The sequence below is a fragment of the Leucopleurus acutus genome (genome assembly GCF_964270905.1).
Source record: "Leucopleurus acutus genome assembly, chromosome: 2".
NCBI classification, from domain to species: Eukaryota; Metazoa; Chordata; class Mammalia; order Artiodactyla; family Delphinidae; genus Leucopleurus; species Leucopleurus acutus.
Window position 1 is genome coordinate 87,273,714 of NC_139143.1, and position 22,992 is coordinate 87,296,705.

Here is a 22,992-nt window from a genome sequence, read left to right on the forward strand (position 1 = left end):
CATACATGCTGTCTCAGCTATTTATAAGCAAGAACATAAACATAATTAAACAAACCACTAAGTAATTCGGTAGTCATCTTGCATGGTCACTTACCTTTAAATACTTGAGTGACCCAGCGTCCTTGGAGCTCTGAAATGGGCATAATGGCACCCAAGGGCTGGATCAAGCCTATGATTGCAAGAGTTGGCTTTTCTAGGTTAGGAGGGAAGACCTTTTTATACAGAGATATCTTGTTTTTGACTACTTTGACAGAATCTTCAACAAAAGGAAAGGCAAAGCTATAGCCTGTAGCAAAGATAACAGCATCAATGTCATCCTCCCTGGAGCCATCCTCAAATATGGCCGCTGTCTCTGTGAATTCCTTCACGTTTGATTTCACCTTCACCAAGCCAGAAATTATACAGTTTGGCAGATCATCATTTATGGTTGGTTGCTGACTCAGAACTCTGTGAAAGATGATAAAGAAGGAAAAACGAGAGAGATCATGAGAGAGAGAGATCATTACCATGTAAGTAAAATTCTATTTTGATTGAGGTGGTTAATCAATATGCCAATAGTCTTCCTTTATTCATGAAATTTGGGAAAGGTCTAATGTATACCAGCTTGATAAAGGTAAGGATCTCAGAGTAAAAGTTGGACCCTGGGGCTTCCCTGGTGGCGCAGTGGTTGAGAGTCCACCTGCCGATGCAGGGGACATGGGTTCGTGGCCCGGTCTGGGAAGATCCCACATGCTGCGGAGCGGCTGGGCCCGTGAGCCATGGCCGCTGGGCCTGCGTGTCCAGAGCCTGTGCTCTGCAACGGGAGAGGCCACGACAGTGAGAGGCCCGCGTACCGCAGGAAAAAAAAAAAAAAGTTTGACCCTGGATGGCATTGAAAGAGAAGCTGTTGGAGAAGTGAGGGAAGGATTGTTTTATTTGAAGAGTACGTGCATGGTTTCTCAAGGTCTAATAATGCTCTCAGTGATATGATAAGGCCACAGTCTAGTAGCTTCTATCCATATATCAAGAAATCTGCAGAACTGGACTATCAGCATTCTGTTGAGTCTCTTTTCCGCTTCAAAGGCCCAAGAGCCAGGCTTGGACCATCATTTTCCAAAAGGTATAATAAATTACATGTGTATAGTGACTTACAGTTATAAACTGTTTTTACGTACATTAATGTATTTGAATCTCATGCAAACCCAATGAAGGAGGCAGGACAGTTGTCATTATCCAGGTCCTATAGAGGAGGAAACTGAGGCCTAAAGAAGTTAACTGGCTTGCCCAAGGTCACACAGCCTAGGATTTTAGGATTTATATCAAATGTTTTTTTATGAACTCCCTTGAGATACTCTAGGCATGGTAAGTAGTGTTTCCTTGAAATAACATAGGATAAGGTGCAGAACCTTTCTAAAAGCAGTGTGAATCCTGGACCCTGTGTTAACAGCTCTGAGAATCCTCAGCCCATCATGTTCAGACAGAGCTGGCCTCTTCTTAGGAACAAGATATGTTTAAACAGTATTACTGGTTTGCTGCATTTAGTAATTCTTTGACGCAAACCTTTAGGTACAGATTCTGTTCTCATTCCAACCTCATCATTTCATCTTTCTCTCCAAACTTACTCCTGTTCACTAACAGTACCACCATCCACATTTTGTGGCCCAAGCCACAAAACTGTGAGTCTTACATCTGGTCACCAAGGCCACGCTTTCTCCTTTTAACACCCCCAGAAAAGTTTTACTTGTGCTGTTTCACCTGGGCCATTACAGCTGTCTCTAGTGCCTCCTGCTCCATCCCCTTTCAGTCTATGTTCTACATCATTTTTGGAGTGATTGTTCCAAAATGTATTTATTATTATGTCACTCACCTGCTTAAAATCTTTCAGTGGCTGTGGGCTGTCTTCATTCTAAACTTTTTATTTAGCAGAGCATACAAACATTTTCATATATCTACCCAGTGAACCAGGAGATGTACTCAGTCACTCTTCCATCTTTGCCTGTAGTCCAGCCAAACCAAACTATGTGCAGGTCTCAGAGCATAATGTATTTTTTGCTATTCCAAGACCTTGTATTTATAATTAGAATGCTACTTCCTTACCCTATTTGTTTGACTCTCTTCTATTATTCCATATAACCTCAATATATTTTGTGATCACCAAAGTTATGGATGCTACAGTTTCCATAATTGGGCGAAATAAATTCCTGAAAGGTTGTTGGCAGGCACAGTCTCAAAATATCACCCCACTGATTAATTTCAAAGGAAAAAATATCTTTACAGTAAAGAAACCTAGTAGATACCACCTAATCCAAGTGATCGAATTTTACATCATTAATATGCAATGAGCTGCTATCATACAGCTCCTGATGTGATCCACCAAGAAGGCACAACATAACATATGAGAATTCACACCAAGACTGTTTAACCTAAATATAATAGAGGAAGAACAGCTATGAAAGTCCAAATTTAGAGACTTTCTGCAAAACAAATGGCTTCAATTCTTTAAAAAAATCCATGTCAATAAAAGAGAGATTTATTTCAGACTGAGAGATTAAAGAAATATGACAACTAAATGCAATGGTGTAATACCCCACAGGATCTTGGAGTGAAAAATAAAAAAGCTACAGGTAATTCCCTGGCAGCCCAATGGTTAGGATTCTGCACTTTAAGCCACATGGCACGGCTAAAAATTTTAAAAAGCTACAATATTATTGAAACAATTTGGGAAATTTGAATATGCAATATATTAGGTAATGGTATTTTTATCAATGTTAAATTTACTAAGTGTGATAATTATGTTTATGTAGAAGAATGCCCTTTATCTTAGGCAATATATGCTAAAGAATGTAGGGTAAAATGTCTTACTGACTGCAGCGTACTCTCGAATGGTTCAGAAAAAAAAATGTATGAATACATGTATGTATATATGGATGCCATATATGTATGGATCTATCTATCTCCAGAGAGAGGGAGAGAGAGAAAGCAAATATAGTAAACTGTGAATAATAGGTGAATCTAAGTGAAGGGTATATGGGTGCTTATTGTACTTACTATTTTATAGCAAGTAAACCTAAACATTGGACTCCCTGTTGGCACAGTGGTTAAGAATCCACCTGCCAATACAGGGGACACAGGTTCGAGTCCAGGTCCGGGAAGATCCCATATGCTGCAGAGCAACTAAGCACATGCACCACAACTACTGGGCCTGCGCTCTGGAGCCCGGGAGCCAAAACTGCTGAGACTGCATGCCACAACTACTGAAGCCTGAGCACCTAGAGCCCATGCTCTGCAACAAGAGAAGCCACCACGATAAGCCCAAGTACCATAACAAAGAGTAGCACCTGTTCACCACAGGTAGAGAAAGCCCACGTGCAGCAACAAAGACCCAACGCAGCCAAAAATAAATAAATAAATTTATGAAAAATAAAATAGAAGTCGGAAGGGAAAACAGCATTTAAAATCAGCCTTTGGAAATGCTATCACAGTCTACCTTGTATGCTGTGTGAGGACTTCTATCCTTCATACTCTCATAGGACTCCATGCATTTCTTTATCATATTCTATTGTCTGTCTTCTTCGTAGAGTATTAAAGGAAATATCCATTTCTCCAGTCTGTCATTTGTTACTTGTGTGATCTCGGGCAAATTAGGTTCTCTAAGTGTCAATTTTTATATTTGCAAAATGGAGATCAAAATAGTACCAACCTATAGGGCTGCTGTGAGGATTAAATGAGATAATGCGCGTAACTCATTTAGCACTGTGCTTGTCTTATATTAAGTCCTCAAAAAGGTAGGGTGTTATTATTACTATTAGTATTACTATTAGGTCTTTAGTCTCAGTATTCTCATGCCAGTATAATGCTTGGCTCATAACAGATGCTCAGTTTGTTGGATGAATGAATGAAAGATGCCCTGCCCTCTATTACCATTTTGTTGTTGCTGTTGGGCATCATGTAAAAAGAACTGGTACCTCAGGGAATGATAAAAATGGTTAATGCCAAGGAGAATTACAGCCTGAAAATTATAGACCAGTAGATCTTCGACTTCTGTGAGGGAAAGGTAGAAATCTAATCTCAGATTCTGTGGACTTGCTTAATGTAAACATAGAGGTAACCCTACTATTAGCCTATGGGAACAGTCCTTATTCTTTGCCTTGGCTGTTACTGCCCACCTCCCAGCCTGGGAACATACCTGTGTTTAGGCTTCAGGCCAAACAGTTCATGATCAAACCTTTGGTTCATCTTTTTTTCCAAAAATATATTTGCTAATGATTGACCACAAATCTTCCTCATAAAATATTGAAATCGAGAAGTCAACAACACATCAAAAGGATATCCATAATCTCCGACACGATTGAAGATCCAAGCCCCTCTTCTGGTGCTGAGGAAAACCTGAGGCATGGGAAAAAAAAATGTTTGTTTTTGCCGTTCTCTGACTCATTTCTCTGAAGGAATGGGAACCCAGTTTCTTCAAGATGAAGTTCAAACTCATTAGTCTGGCTTTTCATTCCCTGGTAATATATATATTTTTAAATTTCCTGCCATTTTCTTTTCAAACACTAAGCTTACAATTAAATTGGGGTAGTCACTGACCAAGACTATGTCTTGCTCTGAACTACCAGTGCATTTCTGTTTAATGTCATTATGCCTCCCTGAAAAGCTTAATTCTCCAAAGCCTATTAATTTTTCAGATCCAGATCAAGTCTCCCTCCTCCATGAAGATACCACTGACTGTTCTGGCTGATAATTTTCTCTCCATCTTCTGAACTTCTCTAGCACTTGTCACCTGTCCAACTCATTTAAAATCATGGAACAGTAAAGCTGAAAGCAACTGGACATCATTAATCCAAAATCTTCAGTCTTTATTTTGCCTTTGGCATTGTTTACATTATTACAAAAAACTTATTTATATTGACATGTAACATTATATATTCTTATTTTATATCTTTCCAAATATGTTTTCTCCAAGGTGGGAGGTAGAGCATATACATCCTTTAGTCCCCTACCTATCATCAGCATCACTTCCTTTTATTGAGAATTGTAACCTGTAAATCGCTGTACTAGGTCCTTTATCTATATTTTTATTTAATCAATACAACAACCTCTTGAGGTAGGTATTGTTATGTCCTTTATATGGGTGAGAAGAATGGAGAGGATGAATAACTTGCCTGAGGTCATATAGCACTAAGTGGTAGAGCTGAATTTCCTACCTAAGTCTGACTCCAAAGTCTGTGCTTAAGTAATGTTTCATCGATTATTTAAGGGAAATACTGAAGATTGCAAGTAGCACAAAGGGAGCTGGTCCGTCTTTCTGTTATCTGCTGGCTAAAGTCCACATTCAGAGCTGATAAAAAGTTTGGTATTCAACTACCTGGCAAAAGCATCACTTTATATTATAAAACTCTCTGGAGATAGTTTCCCGGGTTGTAAGCTATATAAGTACATTGTTTTATGGTGTTTTGTCTAACATTTCATGTTAAACGGTGACCTGTCTATAGAGGGCTAATTATGTACTTCATACATATATTCTCACCGATGGTGACCATAACCGCTATCATAAATAAGCACTTTTACGTGTCACAATTGAAAGAGCCTGTGTGGTCTTAGAAATCAAATGATTTTATGTGCAGTGTAGATAACTTTTTAAATATAGGTTATGAGTAATGTAAATGCTCAGAGTTTCAGTTAAAAAGTTCTCTATGTATAAAATAGTGACAAAAATACATACGTCACAAAGCTTTCTCAGACACAACCACCTTACCTACACCCGCTCTTGCTGCCTTGTTCTTTGGCAATTTACAATTCCTCAGTGCTTGTAAGGCCCAGCTCCTCTACAGCTGACCATTTAACAAGCCAATGGTATTAAAGAAAGCTCATGCCTTCGGTCAACACCACATACCTGGTACATTCTTTTATCATAGCACCCACACACATTTTTACCCTTTATTGTTTATATACCTATTTCCTAATAAATGCTTGTTGAATTAATTCATGGAGTAATATATGAAATCAGTTTTGTGGGGATAGATGAGGATAGACCTGGGAAGTGTTACTGAATGGAGTTTGCGGGTAAAGTTCATTTAACAAAGTTGTGGCATTAAACTTCTATTTTTAAAAATAATTTAAAAACAATTTGTGGAGAAGCACAGCTTAGTTAAAGTTACTGAAGAACAACCAGGCATTTACCTATTGCCAACAAAATTATGATTCAATAAAGACATGCATAACAAAATATATTAGTGATGTCTGTTTCTAGGAATTTATAATGAAGATACTTTTTTCCCAGTTCAAAAGTTATGATACAGGGCTTCCCTGGTGGCCCAGTGTTTAAGAATCCGCCTGCCAACGTAGGGGACACGGGTTCGAGCACTAGTCCAGGAATATTCCACATGCCACGGAGCAACTAAGCCCATGGGCCACAACTACTGAGCCCACGTGCCACAACTACTGAAGCCCATGTGTCTAGAGCCCGTGCTCTGCAACAAGACACCGAAATGAGAAGCCTGCACACTGCAACGAAGAGTAGCCCCCACTCACCACAACTAGAGAGAAAGCCCGTGTGCAGCAACAAAGACCCAACACAGCCAAAATAAAAAAATAAATAAATACTAAAATAAATAAATTTATTTTTTTAAAAAAGCTATGATACAAAAAACAAATTAGGAAACCAAAAAACATCAAGGACATAGAAATTCCTTTAGAGTAAATGTTATTCTGTGTTACCTAATTGTATGCAAAGGCTGGGGAGAGCTGCTTGCCTGTGCTACAATGTGGATGCTTTTCATACTGATATCCGTGTTGTCTTTAGAAGGATTAGACTGCTTCTGTTTTCCATTTGGGGAGTGAAGAAGAATGAAGAGGAAAAGTCCCCAAACATCCTATGAGTTAAAAGATTTCAATGACTGAGTACACTTTCCTTCAGATAAGAGCATAGCACTTCTGCTGGCCAACAGGTGATCCACCACTCTGAATGCTGCATTCTAACAAGCTCTCCCAGCAATCACTTGGTCTTCTTAAAAGCCAGAGGCACACTCTGAAGAGACAGCTGAGTGAGATTATGAGCACAGTTTGTGATCATGACCAAATTCCTTAGTGTGAGGCCAAGTGAATGATGGGAATCTAACTTGTAACCTTGGCTCCATCACATCATCAGTCATAATGTTGCCAACTGAGGCAGTGAAACCAAGCTCTGCATTTGCCATTGGCACTGATGGGCTGTGTGCAGGTATCCATACACTCTGCTGGGTCCACCTGCAGCTTCCTCGGTGAAGCAAAGTAAATAATTTACTAATTCAAACCTGCTTGGCTGTGTGGCTAACTTCCACAGCCAGATCGCTTCCAGAATTCCCAATGCCAATTATAATGACTCTCTTTCCGGTGAAACTCTCTGGATTCTTATAATCTCGACTATGGAAGTACTGTCCTTTGAACTTCTCAATTCCTGCAAGAGAAGGGAAAATTATTACTGGGTGATGGTTTATCTGATATCATTTGTTAAATCATTTATTTTTTTTTACAGTGTGTAGAGTTTATGCATATATTCTATGTATGTTCTCCTTTTACTCAGGTGCATTCTTACCTTTCTGAATATTTTTGCCTGTTTTCTTTTCCCATCACCTCAGAGTGGAACCTTGTGATTTCCTTATTATAAGTAGTCTGCTGAACTCAGGATCTGTTAGCATTTTAGACCCGTGGGCTCACAAATCCTAACTGCTTCAGAAAACCTCCATTCTCTTTTGTCTTTTCACCCTCTTTATTTTTTTTAATTGAAGTGTAGTTGACTTATAATATTATATCAGTTTCTGATGTACAACATAGTAACTTGATATTTATATAGATTATGCAATATACAAAGTTATTATGATATTACAGTCTTTTGATTATATTCCTTGTGCTGTATATTACAACCCTGTGACTTTTATTTTATAACTGGTAGCTTCTATCTCTTAATCCCCTTCACCTATTTTGCCCATCCCTCACCCCCTCTTTTCATCATCTGTAAATACCTACTTCCATTCTAATTGGAGTATATATGTTCTTATATACACTAAACTATACATAGAGTGCTTTTTTCCTCTCAGAATGAAAATCCAGGTCAAAGACTGTAATTAAACTCTTTCTTTAAGCTTTATTTTCTTCCTTAGAAACTCAATATTTCTGTTTATTTCCTCGATTGCTAAAAATGCCCTCATTCAGGTTAAAGAAGATGTGGTAAATATATACAATAGAATATTACTCAGCCATAAAAAAGAATGAAATAATGTCATTTGCAGCAACATGGATGGACCTAGAGATTGTCATACTGAGTGAAGTAAGTCAGAGAAAGACAAATATCATATGATATCGCTTATATGTGGAATCTAAAAAAAAAATGGTACAAATGAGCTTATTTAAAAAACAGAAATAGACTCACAGATGTAGAAAACAAACTTATGGTTACCAGGGGGGAAAGGTGTGGGGGAGGGATTAACTGGTAGACTGGGATTGACATATACACACTACTATATATAAAATAGGTAACTGATAAATACCTACTGTATAGCACAGGGAACTCTTCTCAGTACTCTGTAATGACCTATATGAGAAGAGAATCTAAAAACGAGTGGATATATTTATATGAATAACTGACTCACTTTGCTGTACAGCAGAAACTAACACAACATTATAAATCAACTATACTCCAAAAAAAATTTAAAAAGAAAAATTCCGTCATTCAATCTAATGCAGATCAACTTTTATCCTTAAAAAACTAAAATTATTGTAAAACTAAATATAGAGCCTTCTAGTTTTCCTCTAGTCCCCCAAATTACTGGTATCTCTACCTCCTAAATAGCGTTAATACAAGTTACCCCATCACCTTTCAGAAGAATATGCAGAATTAGGATAAGCTTTATTTCATCCCAAGATAGGAATCACTCAGACCACATTCCTCCCATTCTTTAGGGATCAGGTCACAGGCATAGTTCAAGTGTCTTCCTTCCTTGTAGGCTACTTACCAGGGAAGCTTTCCAAGGGTAAGTGAGCATTGGTGTGATGGCCAGTGCAAACCATAACTCCATCGAAGACATTCACCTCCTTTTTCCCTTCAGATACCGTGACCACCTCCCATTGGCCTGAAGTGGAGAAATCAGGCTGTTTCTTCACACTGCACACGGTGGTCTGAAAAGTAAAGGGGTAGCCACAGGGCACTATAACCACAGCCCATATAGTGGACATCTTCCCTGACAGGACTCTCCTTGCAGAGGGTAAACAAAGGGCTGATACCGCCTAACAGGCCTCATGCAGTGGTATTTCATTTTCATACTCCACAAATCAGAACATTTTTGTTTGGGGCTGTGGTCAGAGTGAGAAAACTTCCATGAGGCAAGCTAAAACAGAGTTGGCAGACTAATGTTGCACTCTCCTCTGCTTCTAGAAAAGTGCAAATTACTAGTTCTCGTGGACCATACCCTAGGGCAATGTGATACTTGAATAAAGTTTGGGCTTCTCTTGTGTTTCTGAGACACTCCATGCACGAAATGCCTATTCCTCCCCATACCCTCAGACATCCTGAGACCCTCTGATGCCTTCTTACCGCAAGTCCTGTTCTCACTGTCTGGCCTTAAACTTGTGACTGAGCTAGAGGGCTCCCTTTCCTAATAGAGTAGAGAAACATCTCAGTGGCTCATATTTTATGTAAATGAACCTCTCTGGCTCCCATAAATGCCCATTTTACAAGTAACTATAAAGAAAGAAGGTGTGAGATGGAATAGTCAGTGGCACAATTTTTAGCTTTAAAAAATAGTAATAAATATGGGTTACTCTACCCAGCTTAAGGAAACATAAAGAATGTGTTCTATGTGCTTCTGGGTTTATGACCCTAATGTCTTGGTTGACTAATAGAGATACCCCTCTTGTATACCCGAGCCATCCTATACTATTTATTGTTCCTCTCGATCATGTTCTTACTTTTACACAGGCTGGTGCTTCTGCCTGGATCATCCTTTTATTCTTTCTTCATTTGGAGATACTCACCCTTCAACATTTATCTTGGGATTATCTCCTCTAAGAAAACCTTCCTGGTGCCTGATGCCTCATGCCCTGATGGGTTAAGCAACCCTCCTCTGAGCTGCAATGTATAGATTTCTGTGGCATTTTTCACTAACTCTTCATTTTTAATAATTATATTTACAATGAAATTTCTCTTCATTTTTCTGTCTCTATAACTAGACTGTGAAATCACTAATTTTTTTTGTTTTTGTGTCTTCACTGTTTAGTATGGTAACAAACCTCTTCAATAAGTGTTTAAAGAAGTGAAGAGAAGCACCACTAGGCTGTAAATGATTGACTTTGGAAGTCGTCCCTGGATATTGCCATTTTAATTTTGTTGTTAAAGAGAAAGAGTCATGATTTAGTAGAATGATCAGAAGGTAGAAGATTTGGGCTTTTTGCCAGCTGTCAGAGTATTGATTCTTTTATGGTCATGGTTTAGAATGATAGGAATATCACAGAAGACTTTACAGCAGGAAGGAACCAGTGAAGTGATCTAGTACAGGCATCTTGTTTTACAAATAAACTTAAGATACATCAATGTTGAGGAACTTACTTGTCTGAAGTCACAAGTTGATTAGTGGTAGAGCAAAGACTAGAACTCAAGTTTTTGCTTCCCAATTCAATGTTCCTCCCTCTATGCCAGAGTTAACTTATTTGCTTCCTCGTAACTTTTCAATTCCTACTTCACTGGGTTGTTGTGATCACATAAATAATGCACTGGAAAGTACTTCAGAAAGTATAAAAGGGCTAAGCAGCAAGTTGTGGAAACAGAAGGTTTTAAAGTTCCCATACCTGTCAGTTCCCCTCATTGTTTTATTGTAATCAAATGATATAGAATGAAGGCAATGAAATGAAGGTGGCTTCCTGGATCTGCAGTCAAAATACATAGAAGAGGAACCTTTCCATGAATATTTTGAGACACAGGGAAGACAAAGAGTGGATTCTGGATAGAATAGATACATGAGCATATCAAACCAATCTAAGCACTGGTAAATAAGACCAGTTATTCATTTACTTGACAAACAACTCAAAACACAGAGATACCCACGAAATTCCCTACCTTAAATCGAATGTACTTTAGAAGGTCAAATTCTTTGGCATACATCCTGAAATACTCCAGGACCTGGGAGTTGTGCATGAAGTTAGGATAGTGATCTGGGATGGGGTAGTCACTGAAGCACATCATCTCCTTAGAAGTGTTGATGACCACTGACTTGTAAATACTGGCCCTCCCTTCTTCAGGTTCTTCCTGCAGTAAGTAAAAAGCATTCATGGCAACTTGAGAATTAAGGTCATGGTTTATAAACAGCCAACAAACATTTGAAAATGTTTTCTGAAAGAAATGCCAATTTAAAAAGTCCCGGGCTTCCCTGGTGACGCAATGGTTGAGAGTCCGCCTGCCGATGCAGGGGACACGGGTTCGTGCACCGGTCCGGGAAGATCCCACATGCCGCGGAGCAGCTGGGCCCGTGAGCCATGGCCACTGGGCCTGCGTGTCCGGAGCCTGTGCTCCGCAACGGGAGAGACCACAACAGTGAGAGGCCCGCGTACAGCAAAAAAAAAAAAGAAAAAAGTCCCCTCCCCACAACCCTTCACATCTCCCAGTATTTGTGCCCTCGTGCAGTCTCTTCCCCTTGAATCTAAGTTGTCTTTATGACTTGCTTTTGACCAACAGCATGTAGTTGGGATGATACTGAATGGCTTCCAAGACTAAGTGATAAGTAGTCTTGCAGCTTCTGTCTGGGTCTCTTAGAAAGCTTGCTGTGGTGGAAGTCAGCAGCCACGTAAGAAGTCCAGCTACCCTGAGACCACCATCCTGTGAGGAAGCCTGAGCTAGCCACATGAAGAGCATGTTTGGGATAGAGAGACGTGCAGCCAGCCCCCAGAAGGTCTAGTTATCCCAGCTGACGTTCTAAATATGTGAGCAGGGAGGTCATAGCACACATCCAGGCCCAGCTGTCACCTGATTGCCATGACGTAAGACTCCAAGTAAGAACTGCCCACCTGAGTCTTTTAAATAGTATATATATTTCAAAGCCTAGGGAAGTTTCAAGAGTTTCATACACTTGCCACATTGTTCTCCAGGAAACACTGTACTAACTTACATTCTGTCCACTATGTGTTCCCATTTTACCTCGTTTTTACTAATTACAAAGACAATTACTCAGTGTTAGCAAAAATGAGGTGAAATGAGATCTTAGTACAATATTTTCTGGACAGCAATGTGACAAGAATATGAAACCCTTGCAACTTAGCCTTTTAAAGAAAGATTCAGCATTGTAGACAAAGATTTATGTTTAAGGATGTGAATGACAGCATTATTTATAACATAAAAATGAAATAAGCTAAATGCTGCAATATTGTGATTTATAGGAAATATATATTTGGTCATCCAGATGGTCAAAATATATTCTCATATATGGTCTTTTTCCACAGTTCCTGGCTCAGAGCTCCCAATACTCTCCTAATTTCCTAACTGTTGAGAGTGATACAAGTGTCTATTGTTATGTTAATATGGTGACCTTTAGAAAGCAACTAAGGTTGTGGGCTGGTTACCAATGGAGCAAACACTGTGATTAGAGGGTTGTAACTTTCAGTTGCCTATCCCCTGACCTCTGGGGAGGCGACAGGGGCTGGAAGTTGAATCAATAGCCAATGCCCAATGATTTAATCAATCATGCCTATGTCATAAAGTCTCCATAAAAACCCAAAAGAGTGGGGTTCAGGGAGCTCCCAGGATGGTGAACAGAAGAGACTAGGGGAGAGCGGTGTGCCTGGAGAGGGCATGGAAGCTCAGTGTCCTTTTCCCTATGTATCTCTTTCATTTGCCTGTTCCTAAATTATATTCTTTTATAACAAACCAGTTACCTAGTGAGTAAATGGGTTTCCTGTATTCTGTAGCTGCTCTAGCAAATTAATCAAACCCAATGGGGGAGGGGTTCGTGGGAATTTCTGATTTATACTTAGTTGGTCAGAAGTGTAGGTAACAACCTGGACTTGAGAATGGCAACTGAAGTCCAAATCCCAGGAGGGGGTCGTTGGAACCTCCAATCTGTAGGTGGTTGTTCAGAAGCCCAGGTAATAACCAGGGCTTATGACTGGTGTCTGAAGTGGAGTCGAGGGTGAAGTCTTGTAGGACTGAGCCCTCAATCTGTGGAATCTGACGCTGTCTCTGTGTAGATAGGGATCACAATTGAGTTGAATTCTTGGACATCCTGCTAGTGTTTGAGAATTGTTTGCTGGTGTCTGAGGACCACCCGCCACCCACGTACACACATTGGAATTGGTCTCAGAACCATTTAATGCCCAACAAAATTCACTGCAATTTAGAGATCCTTGCTACCTAAAGTATGATCTGTGGACTAGCAGCAGGGGCATCACTTGGAAGATTGTTAGAAATGCAGAATCTTAGGCCCCATCCCAGACCTACTGAATTGGAATCTGCCTTTTAACAAAATCCTCAAGTGATTCAGATGCATCTGAAAGCTGAGAAGCATTGCTCTAGCTGATATCAAACCCCAGTTCACTGTTCTTTCCCCATCAAGGTTAACTTCTTTGCTTCCTCAAAAACTTCTAATAACTACCTCATGGGGGTGTTGTAGTGATCACATAAAATAGCACCATATCTACCCAGATTGTTATGTTAGCCTCTCACTGAGATATCATAAATGATGACTTTTCAACTCTACTAGAATTTTTTAAAATTGTTTTGATTATGGAAAATTACCTTAACCAATGTGGACCCCCTCTTCTCTTTTTATTCCAGAAAAAGATATATGGATGTTACTGAACATTGAATGGCCACAAAGGAGAGTGTTCCTTGGTTTTGCCCACATTAGAGATGATTTTCCTCCCACTTTTAGAGAAGAATTTTTCAATTTCAGAATCCTGAATAGATCATTCCCATTTCTCTGCCCCATACTTCAAGATCTCATTCCCTCTGGCTGCTAATGTTTCTACAGGTCTCTTCTAATCTATCCTACCTATTTCAACCAAAGTGTTCTTTCTAGGGTATGGTTGTATCTCTGCCCTAATTAAAATTTTAGATGCTGCCCCATTTTCTCTAGTGTATATTTTTCAGCTTAGGATTCAAAGACCTCCATAATGTCTTAGAGTCTATTCTTTATCTCCCCAACTAGATTGTAGGCCCCTTGACTTGTATGCATGATCTTTCCCACAGCATATAAAATTATAAATAGCACGTAGTAGATATTTAATAGATGTACATTGAATTATACTGAGAAAGGTACATATAGAAAAAGGAGATAAATTTCACAAAATGCATAACAAACTAATGAAATACATCAAAATTTATTGCAAAAACAGTTGAATAAGATATTTTTATCTTATTCACAAAAATTTGCTGTAAGGAAAATTGCAAAATAATATAAAATCAAATGCATAGATATATTCATTTTATAGTATTTAAAATATCTATTAACTAGAAACCACTTAAAATGCCCCCCTCCCCCAATAGGAAAAGGGTTTAGTAAATTATGGTATCTCAATATGATGCAGAATTTACCTTCTACACCACTCCTTAAGTATCCTGCTAAATTCAAAGCAGATCCTGTCAACCCACTGCTTAATGGGCTCTACTGATTCCATTTGGAAAAGCAAATTTCTTATTTTGAAACTCAGCATATTTCACAATCTATCCCAATCCACCTTTGTATCTTCACTTAGTGCTCTCCTCAATTAATTTCAAGCTTCTGAGTCATTAAATTGTTGTTGAAACATTCCAGACTCTTTCACAACTTTAAACTTTTGTAACAGTATAGTATTGCTTCTTCATTTGGAAAATTCCTATCTATAATTCAAGAGTCACATCAAATGTCATTTCTTTGATGAAGTATTTCTTGTTCTCTGCACTGAGTCAAATGCCACATTCAACCTCCAAGCTGCCAAAACTCTCTGCTCAGATTGCCATCAAGGCAAATTAGAACACGCGATATTCTGCATTTGTTTCTATGACTGTGAGGTACCCGAAAGTAGGATTTGTGTCTTACTTTTTGCACCTCTGTCATCAAGACAGTACCTCATATATAGTGGATGCTTAATAAATGCTTTGAAATGAATTAATGAGTGAATTATAGTGATTGAATTTGGAGATACTTAAAACTATGATTTTGAAATCTGTATAGGAACACTGAAAATGGCCTATAACTTTAAGTGGAAAAAGTAATATTACAAAATTAAGGTCACATTCTAATCACCAAATATATAATATTATGCATGCCTTGGGCAATTGTATACCTATGTCTATCCATGTCTATATAATTATACATTGTATAATCTCTCCCCTGTTATATGAGTATATTTTAATTATTTTAAATCAATAAAACTTCAAAGTAGGAAAAACAAATTGATTTATTAAGGAGGTAGGATTTTTTCTTTTATTTTTGTAGAAATGTTGTTTATACTACAACTTGATGATAAAAAACTTCAACAAACTAGGAATAGAGGGAAACATCTTCAATTTAATAAGGAACATCTACAAAATACCTGCAGCTAACAGCATACTTAATAGTGAGAAAATGGACAATTTCCCTCCCATAAAATTGAGAACAAGGCAAGGATATCCTCTCTTAGAACTTCTATTCAACACTGTACTAGAAATCCTAACTAATGTAATAAGATAAGAAAGGAAATAAAAGTATGCAGATTGGGAAGGAATAAATAAAATGATTTTTTTTACAGATGATATGACTGTCTGTGTAGAAAATCTCAAAGATTTAAAAATAAAAATTCCTGGAACTAATAAGCAATTATAGCAGGGTTGCAAGATACAAGGTTAATATACAAAAGTCACTTACTTTCCTATATACCAGAAATGAAAACTTGGACTTTGAAATTAAAAAAACAGTACCATTTATAATAACACTCCCCCCAAATTAAGTGCTTAGGTAAAAATCTAACAAAATATGTATGAGACTTATATGCAGATACCATAAAACACAGAAGAAGAAAAACAAAGATATGAATAAATGGAAAGATATGCTGTGCTCATAGATTGGAAGACTCAGTATTGTTAAGATGTCAGTTTTCCGAACTTGATCTGTAGATTCAACACAATCCCAATCAACATCTGAGCTAGCTATTTTGTAGATATTGACAAACTGATTCTAAAATTTATGTGGAAAGAAAAAAAGGCCTAGAATAGCCAACTTTGTCCTTACGTGTGGACTGTGACTAGTGACTTTCTTGCAAAGAGTATAGTATGACAAGGGAGAAAAAAAGGAGCAACTTTACAGTGGCAAACCCTGATAAACACCATCTCAAGCCAGGTCATCAAGGTTAACATCAATCGGTGTGATAAGTTTGATAGTGTGTACCATTGATACGATGTGATGAGAACAGCACCCTACCTCTAAGGCCTTCCTCCCCAAAATTCATAACCCCAGTCTAACCATGATGAAAACATCAGACAAATCCCAGCTGAGGGACATTTTATAAAATACCTAACCAGTAATCCTCAAAACTGTCAGAGTCATCAAAAACAAGGAAAGTCTGAGAAATTGTCACATCCAAGAGGAGCCTAAGGAGACATGACAACTACATGCATCGTGGTGTTCTGGATGGGAACACCTGGAACAGGAAATGGCCGTTAGGGAAAAACCTAGGTAAATCTGAATAAAGCATGGACTTCAACTAATAATAATGTATCAATACTGGTTCATTAATTAGGACAAATGTAAGATATTAATAATATCTGGGCATGGGGTATATGGGAACTCTGTACTATCTTCCTAATAATTCTGTAAATCTAACACAGTTCTAAAATTCAAAGTTTACTTAAACATGTTGTTTGTACATAGCACGTTTTTTCAAAAAAAAATTAAATTAATGAGTGGTAGGGTCCTTTTGGAACCAAGATGTTTGAGGGGGCAGGGGTAGACACATTCCTATCAAATTTGACTTCATTCAGTAGATATTTCTAAAGTCTCTCTGTAATAAAAACACTATATTAATGCTAAAAAATACAAGTCTTTCCCTGTTTTCCAAGGGTTCAAAATTTAGTACAAAGATTGGAGTCATGCTTTCCACAGCAGGTATGTTGGGGTCACTGAGCTAAATGAATCACAGATCTTACTCCTGTGACAATAATCATATATTTGTATTCTTTTTCAAGTAACTAAGACAACAAAGTGTTATTGTGTGTCAACAAAAACCTTCAAGCCCTTCTAAACACCTGATTGGACCCTACGTAGGGTTCATTACTGTCAACTCACCGCTTTACAAAAGAGAGTGAGGGCAGAGCAGTACTGGGTCAGTGAGTGGAAGAAGCAGCTTCTGCTCCTGCATTTTAGTTTTTCCTACCATCGGCGAATAATCTGCCCTCTAGAGATGTATCTTGATTCTATTTCCTGCGTAAGCACATGACTCGCATTGAGTAGGAAGTTCATATGAGAAAAGAGAGAACCAGGGACGTAGGGTAGTAGAATTGGAACTGAAGGGACTGGAGGCAATAGTAAGGGCAGAAGAAAGGAGAAAAATGACTCCCCTTCAGTGGGAGGAGTGAGAACAGTGTGGATCTTCTGTTCCTTTGACAGACTCTCAGAATCCCGTGGGACAGAAGCTGTCTTAGGACTGTTGTTCTCAGCGTTGTACTCACACTGGACTCATCTGGGAACTCTAAAATACTAATGCCTGGTCCTTACTCCCAGAGACCCTGTTTTTTTTGTTTTTTTTTTTTGTTTTTTGCGGTACGCGGGCCTCTCACTGTTGTGGCCTCTCCCGCTGCGGAGCACAGGCTGTGGATGCGCAGGCTCAGCGGCCATGGCTCACGGGCCCAGCCGCTCCGCGGCATGTGGGATCTTCCCAGACCGGGGCACGAACCCGTGTCCCCTGCATCGGCAGGCGGACTCTAAACCACTGGGCCACCAGGGAAGCCCAGGGACCCTGTTTTAATTGCTCCTTCTCTAATGTGTAGACAAGGTTGAGATCTGCTGGTAAGAGGTCGTGTGGTGGCCCCGGAAAGCTCAGGGCACCAGAGTTTATCCCATCCACCTCAGAAGTCTTTTCTCCACACATCCTTAGCTAAACTGCAGAATGCCTGAGGGCAGTGGCAGGAGGTTATATAACTCTGTGTCTCCACACCATCTAACAAAGTCTGAGCTTCAGAAATGTTTGTTCAATGAACTGTTATCGATTTTGTTTTCAACACGCAATGTGATCCTCATTTATCACCTGGGAAAGCTGGGGTAAAAGCTGAAGGGCAAAGGTTTCCATGTTGGCTGCACATTAGAAATAGCTAGTGGAGAGCTTTACTGGCACCCAGGCCAATAAAACCAGAATCTGGATGGACTGATATCAGTATTTGTTAAAGTTTGTTAAAGTTCCCCAAGTGATTGTTCAGTGTTGCAGCCAAAGCTGACAGCCACTGCTCTACAGTTACCCTCTTTTAAGTATTTTTGTATCCATTCAGTTGTCTTTTGGGGGGGGGGTTGATATATTTAAGAATTAAAAACACCCATTCATCTAAGGGTGTTTATTACTTAATTTTATATTTTAAATTAAAATGTACTAAATATGCCTCATTTTACATTATATTGTATCCATGTGCTATCTTTGTATCACATATACACTTTAGAACCTCACTACGTGAACTGTAGTTATCAGATCAGCAGCATCAACATCACCTGGGGCTTTACCTGAAATATAGAATCTTGGCACCACCCCAGATTAATGAATCGGAATGTACACTTCAGCAAAAGCTCCAGTGATTCATGTGCACATTAAAGTTGGAGAAGCACTGCTTTGGTGTGCTTTAAGGATTTTTAAAATTCAGATTGACTAAAGAATATTAAAAATTATTTTCCAGCAATACATGCTTATTAAAACCTCAGCATTTCATAAGGGATTTATCATTTTAAGCTATTTCGTTCATAAAGTAATATTGCAGTATGAAAATTAAAGTGATATGTCTCACATTACTACCGACTTTTCACCATCAGTCTGGTCTAATATTAATGAGGAAATCAAGAAGAAAGAAATTTATATTGAGTCCCTGAGACCTGTTACAAGAAAGAGAAAATGGAAGCCCTGAGTTGCCAGTGGCTTACTGGACACCCGGTAGCAATGGTGGAATTCCAAAGTGCTTGGGACGATCCTATATATGAAACCCCCAATGAATTACAGAAAATTTAGGGGGGGTAGGATGGGGGAGAGGAAGACTCCAAGTAACAAGCAAGGGGGTCACAGAAAGGCAGATCTGAGGCAATTCTTGAGGAAACCAGCATCAGCATGTAAAACATGTTTAATCTGCAATTAATGGATGTTTATAATCCCTCAGGCTCCACAACTGTGTAACTGTGGAATATGTGAGAATGAAGGTCTCTATTTCACAAGCATTCTAAGCAGCCACCCAAGATATTTTGCTTCTCTAGGATTCATTTATAAAATGTCAATATATTTGGTGCCTAATATATGCCAGGCATCCCCCGTGGCTCTAGAAATATAGTGGTGTTTGTGTGTGCATTTATAATATATGTAAAATATATGTATGTTGTATATAATGTAATAGACACAGATGTGGTCTGTCTTAACAGCAGTCAGAGCATTATGATGAAATATAGCTTATTTATTTTCAAGAAAGCAGTTTATAAGGTGCTGAAATTTTGCCAAGAGTATAATCAGAAAACACTCCAAATTGGGTCTTTAACAGAGAGGAAGTTTAAACCACTTTGGAAATAAAACCTGATAATCAGGTAGGATGGTGGACCCTTCACTAATTTCATGCCTGGTCAGTAGTTGCCAGACCTGGCTAGGATGCTTACCAGACACCAAATGTGTAGGCCACACTCTAGGCCTACTGAATAATAACTGATGTTTAGCAATTATTGTGCCACTGTTATTAGTGATGACATAAGTATTCATTCACTTAATCCCCACAATAACTCTATGAAGTGGGTGCCAATATTATGTCCTTCTTAAAGATGACAACACAGAGGTACAGAGCGGGTTAATGGTTTTCCCCAAGGTCACAGTAGGATTTGAACCCAGACGTGCTCTTAACCTCTACACCATGCTGTGGCTGGATTTCAAAAGTAAAATTTTCTATTGATTACAAAATATTAATTAACAGTCTTTTCAGCCCATGCCCAAGACTGATTATGACCGAGGCATGCATGGTGTGCTAAGGAGTATCCACCCTAGATCCGAATAGGGACGATTGTCAAATAGAGTTAGTCCCCAGGATGGAGCCCAGATGCAAAATAACTGTACTGCTGTTCTACTAAGGAATGCTGTGAACGAATGAAACCACTTTTAAGTAGCTGGCCAGCACCGTGTTCGTTTTGTGAAATATGAAACAAATCTGGACACCTTAATACACTTAAAACACTGGCTTAAAAAGTGAGTTGAAAAGCAAACCCAATGGATGTTGCTTTGGAGATCAGTTAAGGAGGGTGATATTCTTTTACATATAATAAGCTTAACTATCATTTAAGTAAGAAGATACCTTAACTGTTAGTAACAAGTTGCAGGGCTCGGTGTGCATATTAAAGCAACTCAACTTTAAAACTGAGTCTGTACAAGGACAAGAAAACCCAGTTGCAGGTGCCCTCTGCCCTTCTCTGAAGACAGGACTACTGCTTTGATTTCTCAAGTGAAGGAAAAGTGCAAAGCAAGGAAGGCAGCCAGATTTTATATTCTATTCAAGCACTAGAATCATTAGAGAATTGTTTAAAGTAAAGAAGGAAGGAAGCAACGAAGGAAGGAAGGTAAGAAAGAAAAGAAAAAAAAACAGTAATGTTAGAAGAGATTGAAAAGGGGGATTCCTGGAAGGAGTTGTAAGCAGTATTCTAGATCACTTACTGATGAACACAGACCAAGAGCAACCACTTTACATGCCTGCCATTCTGCTACACGCCCCCACCAAGATTGTTACCCTTTTCTGGATAGCGGCAAAACTCATTACAGACAGTGCCCAACTTGTGATTTTTTGACTTTACAATGGTTCAAAAGCAATACACATTCCATAGAAACCACACTTCGAATTTTGATCTTTTCCTGGGTTAGCGATATTTTGTAACATACTCTGGTGATGCTGGGCAGTGGCAGCTTCCAGTCAGCTGGAAGGATCAGGAGGGTAAACAACTGATAGACTTACAACCATTCTGCGCCCAAACAACCATTCTGTTTTTCATGTTCAATACAGCATTCAATAAATTACATGAGCTATTCGACACTTTATTATAAAATAGGCTTTGTGTGAGATGATTTTGCCTGACTGTAGGCTAATGTAAGTGTTTTGAGCACGTTTAAGGTAGCCTAGGCTCAGCTATGGTGTTAGGTAGATTAGGTGAATTAAATACATTTGTAACAGGATATATGTAAATATCCTGTATATGTGTATGTAAATATATGTATGTAAATACATATATGTATGTATGTAAATATATATGTAAAATATATGTATGTTATATATAATGTAATAGACACAGATGTGGTCTGTCTTAACAGCGAAGGTAGCCTAGGCTCAGCTATGGTGTTAGGTAGATTAGGTGCATTAAATACATTTGTAACAGGATATTTTCAATTTACGATGGGCTTATCAAGATGGGCTTAACCTCATTGTAAATCAAGGAAGATCTGTAAATGAAAATGACCTCTGTGCCATTTTCACAGACATCAGTAAAGGACAAAACGAGTGATACCTGCGTCCCATTTTGCTGCCAGAGTAGGGAAAGAGGAACCTGCATAGAACCTGAGGTGGTGGCTGCTGAGAGGAGGTCAGCAGGTTGAAGTCTGGCAGGTTTAATCACTGTGAAGCCCATCATACTTCCTGACACGAGGTAAAATATCTTATGCACCTAGTTACAGCGAGAGTTCCAAGTATTAAGGAACAAGATTTACCTGAAACCTCCACAGCCCTCCGATGTCATCAGTCCCTTCAAAGCAGACGGGCTCCAAGCCTTCTTCCAGGCAGCACTTGATAGATGTGAGCCCACTCACTCCTCCCCCAATCACAGCAATTCTTTTCTTGGTCATGGTCTCCAGAGATCTTCACCGGGCTGGGTCAGTGTAACCTGTCCTAAAGAAAGGATGACAAAAGACAGCACACATCAGTTAACACCTTTCAAAGAAGAGCTTGAACGTGGCATTTAGATAAATTCTGCAGCAGCAGGTGCCTTTGGGGAACCCAGATTCCAGCGTCCTCATGGACCACCGGGAACTACTACACCTTGGACGGGTGAGCCCTGTGCCTGGAAGACCCAGAGCTGAGACCCAGAGCTGAGAGCTCTGCTGCGGTGCCCGACCTCGCTGCCTTTGCCCCAACACTGGCAGATCCTTCAGCTGCGATCTGGAGGGCACTGCACTTTCAGCTCTTTGCAAAGAAATGTAAAACAACAAAGTACAAACAGCAGCAACAACCAATGTGGAGGGGCTGTTCAGCTCCACCTCCTTTCAGCCAACACACCGCCCACTCAGCAGCGCCCATTACCCCCACAGAGGGGAGAAAACGTGGGCCAAACCTGCTCTGGGCAGAAATAATTAACCCTATGACCTCTCTGTGTTTCACCTGCAGTTGTCCGCACTCTCAGCTACTCTCAGGGGAGACCCTAGGGGCCGGAATCTCCATCACCCGCCCTTCCCATTCACTTTTAACTTCCTGGTGTTGTCTTATAGTGACAAACACCTACTGGTGAAGGGAAACTGTCACCAACAGCCCCGAAGCAAGTCTTGCTCAAAAGCTTAAGCGGAGAACATGTCTTTCAGGAGATCTGTCAGAACACATCCCGGCCCCTCGTCCACCTCTCCAAGCCAACCCCCAACCCCACAAATCGGATCTTTGGTTCCGTGCTACGGGAAGAAATTTACTTTAAAATACCCATGCACTGAGGTGGGCGCTGGGGTACAGTGGGGAGTGAGGGGATTAAGTGTCCTACTTAGAGGAGCTTATAGTTTAGTAGAGAAGACTGACACACAAACAGATAATTTCAAAAAAATAAAAATACTGTGAAAAAGAACTTTCCTCACTCA

The 22,992-nt window shown here is 39.4% G+C and overlaps 1 protein-coding gene across 3 annotated transcripts in view; it reads right to left on the bottom strand.

Moving 5' to 3' along the window:
• LOC309958560 (flavin-containing monooxygenase 5-like) overlaps positions 1-22,352 on the bottom strand; it is a 37,424-nt gene extending 15,072 nt beyond the window's left edge. The window contains exons 1-7 of one of the 3 annotated variants that reach the window (XM_082834563.1): positions 22,269-22,352; positions 21,865-22,042; positions 11,066-11,254; positions 8,970-9,132; positions 7,272-7,414; positions 4,166-4,365; positions 95-447 (exon numbers count right to left, since the gene is read on the bottom strand). In XM_082834563.1, coding sequence (XP_082690689.1) covers positions 95-447; positions 4,166-4,365; positions 7,272-7,414; positions 8,970-9,132; positions 11,066-11,254; positions 21,865-21,999 — 1,183 coding nt within the window. In that variant the 5' untranslated portion in view covers positions 22,000-22,042; positions 22,269-22,352. Of the gene's footprint in view, positions 1-94; positions 448-4,165; positions 4,366-7,271; positions 7,415-8,969; positions 9,133-11,065; positions 11,255-21,864; positions 22,043-22,192 lie in introns of all 3 variants that reach the window. The other 2 variants (XM_082834564.1, XM_082834565.1) reach the window with 2 other exon arrangements.
• Between the last annotated feature and the right edge of the window lie 640 nt (positions 22,353-22,992).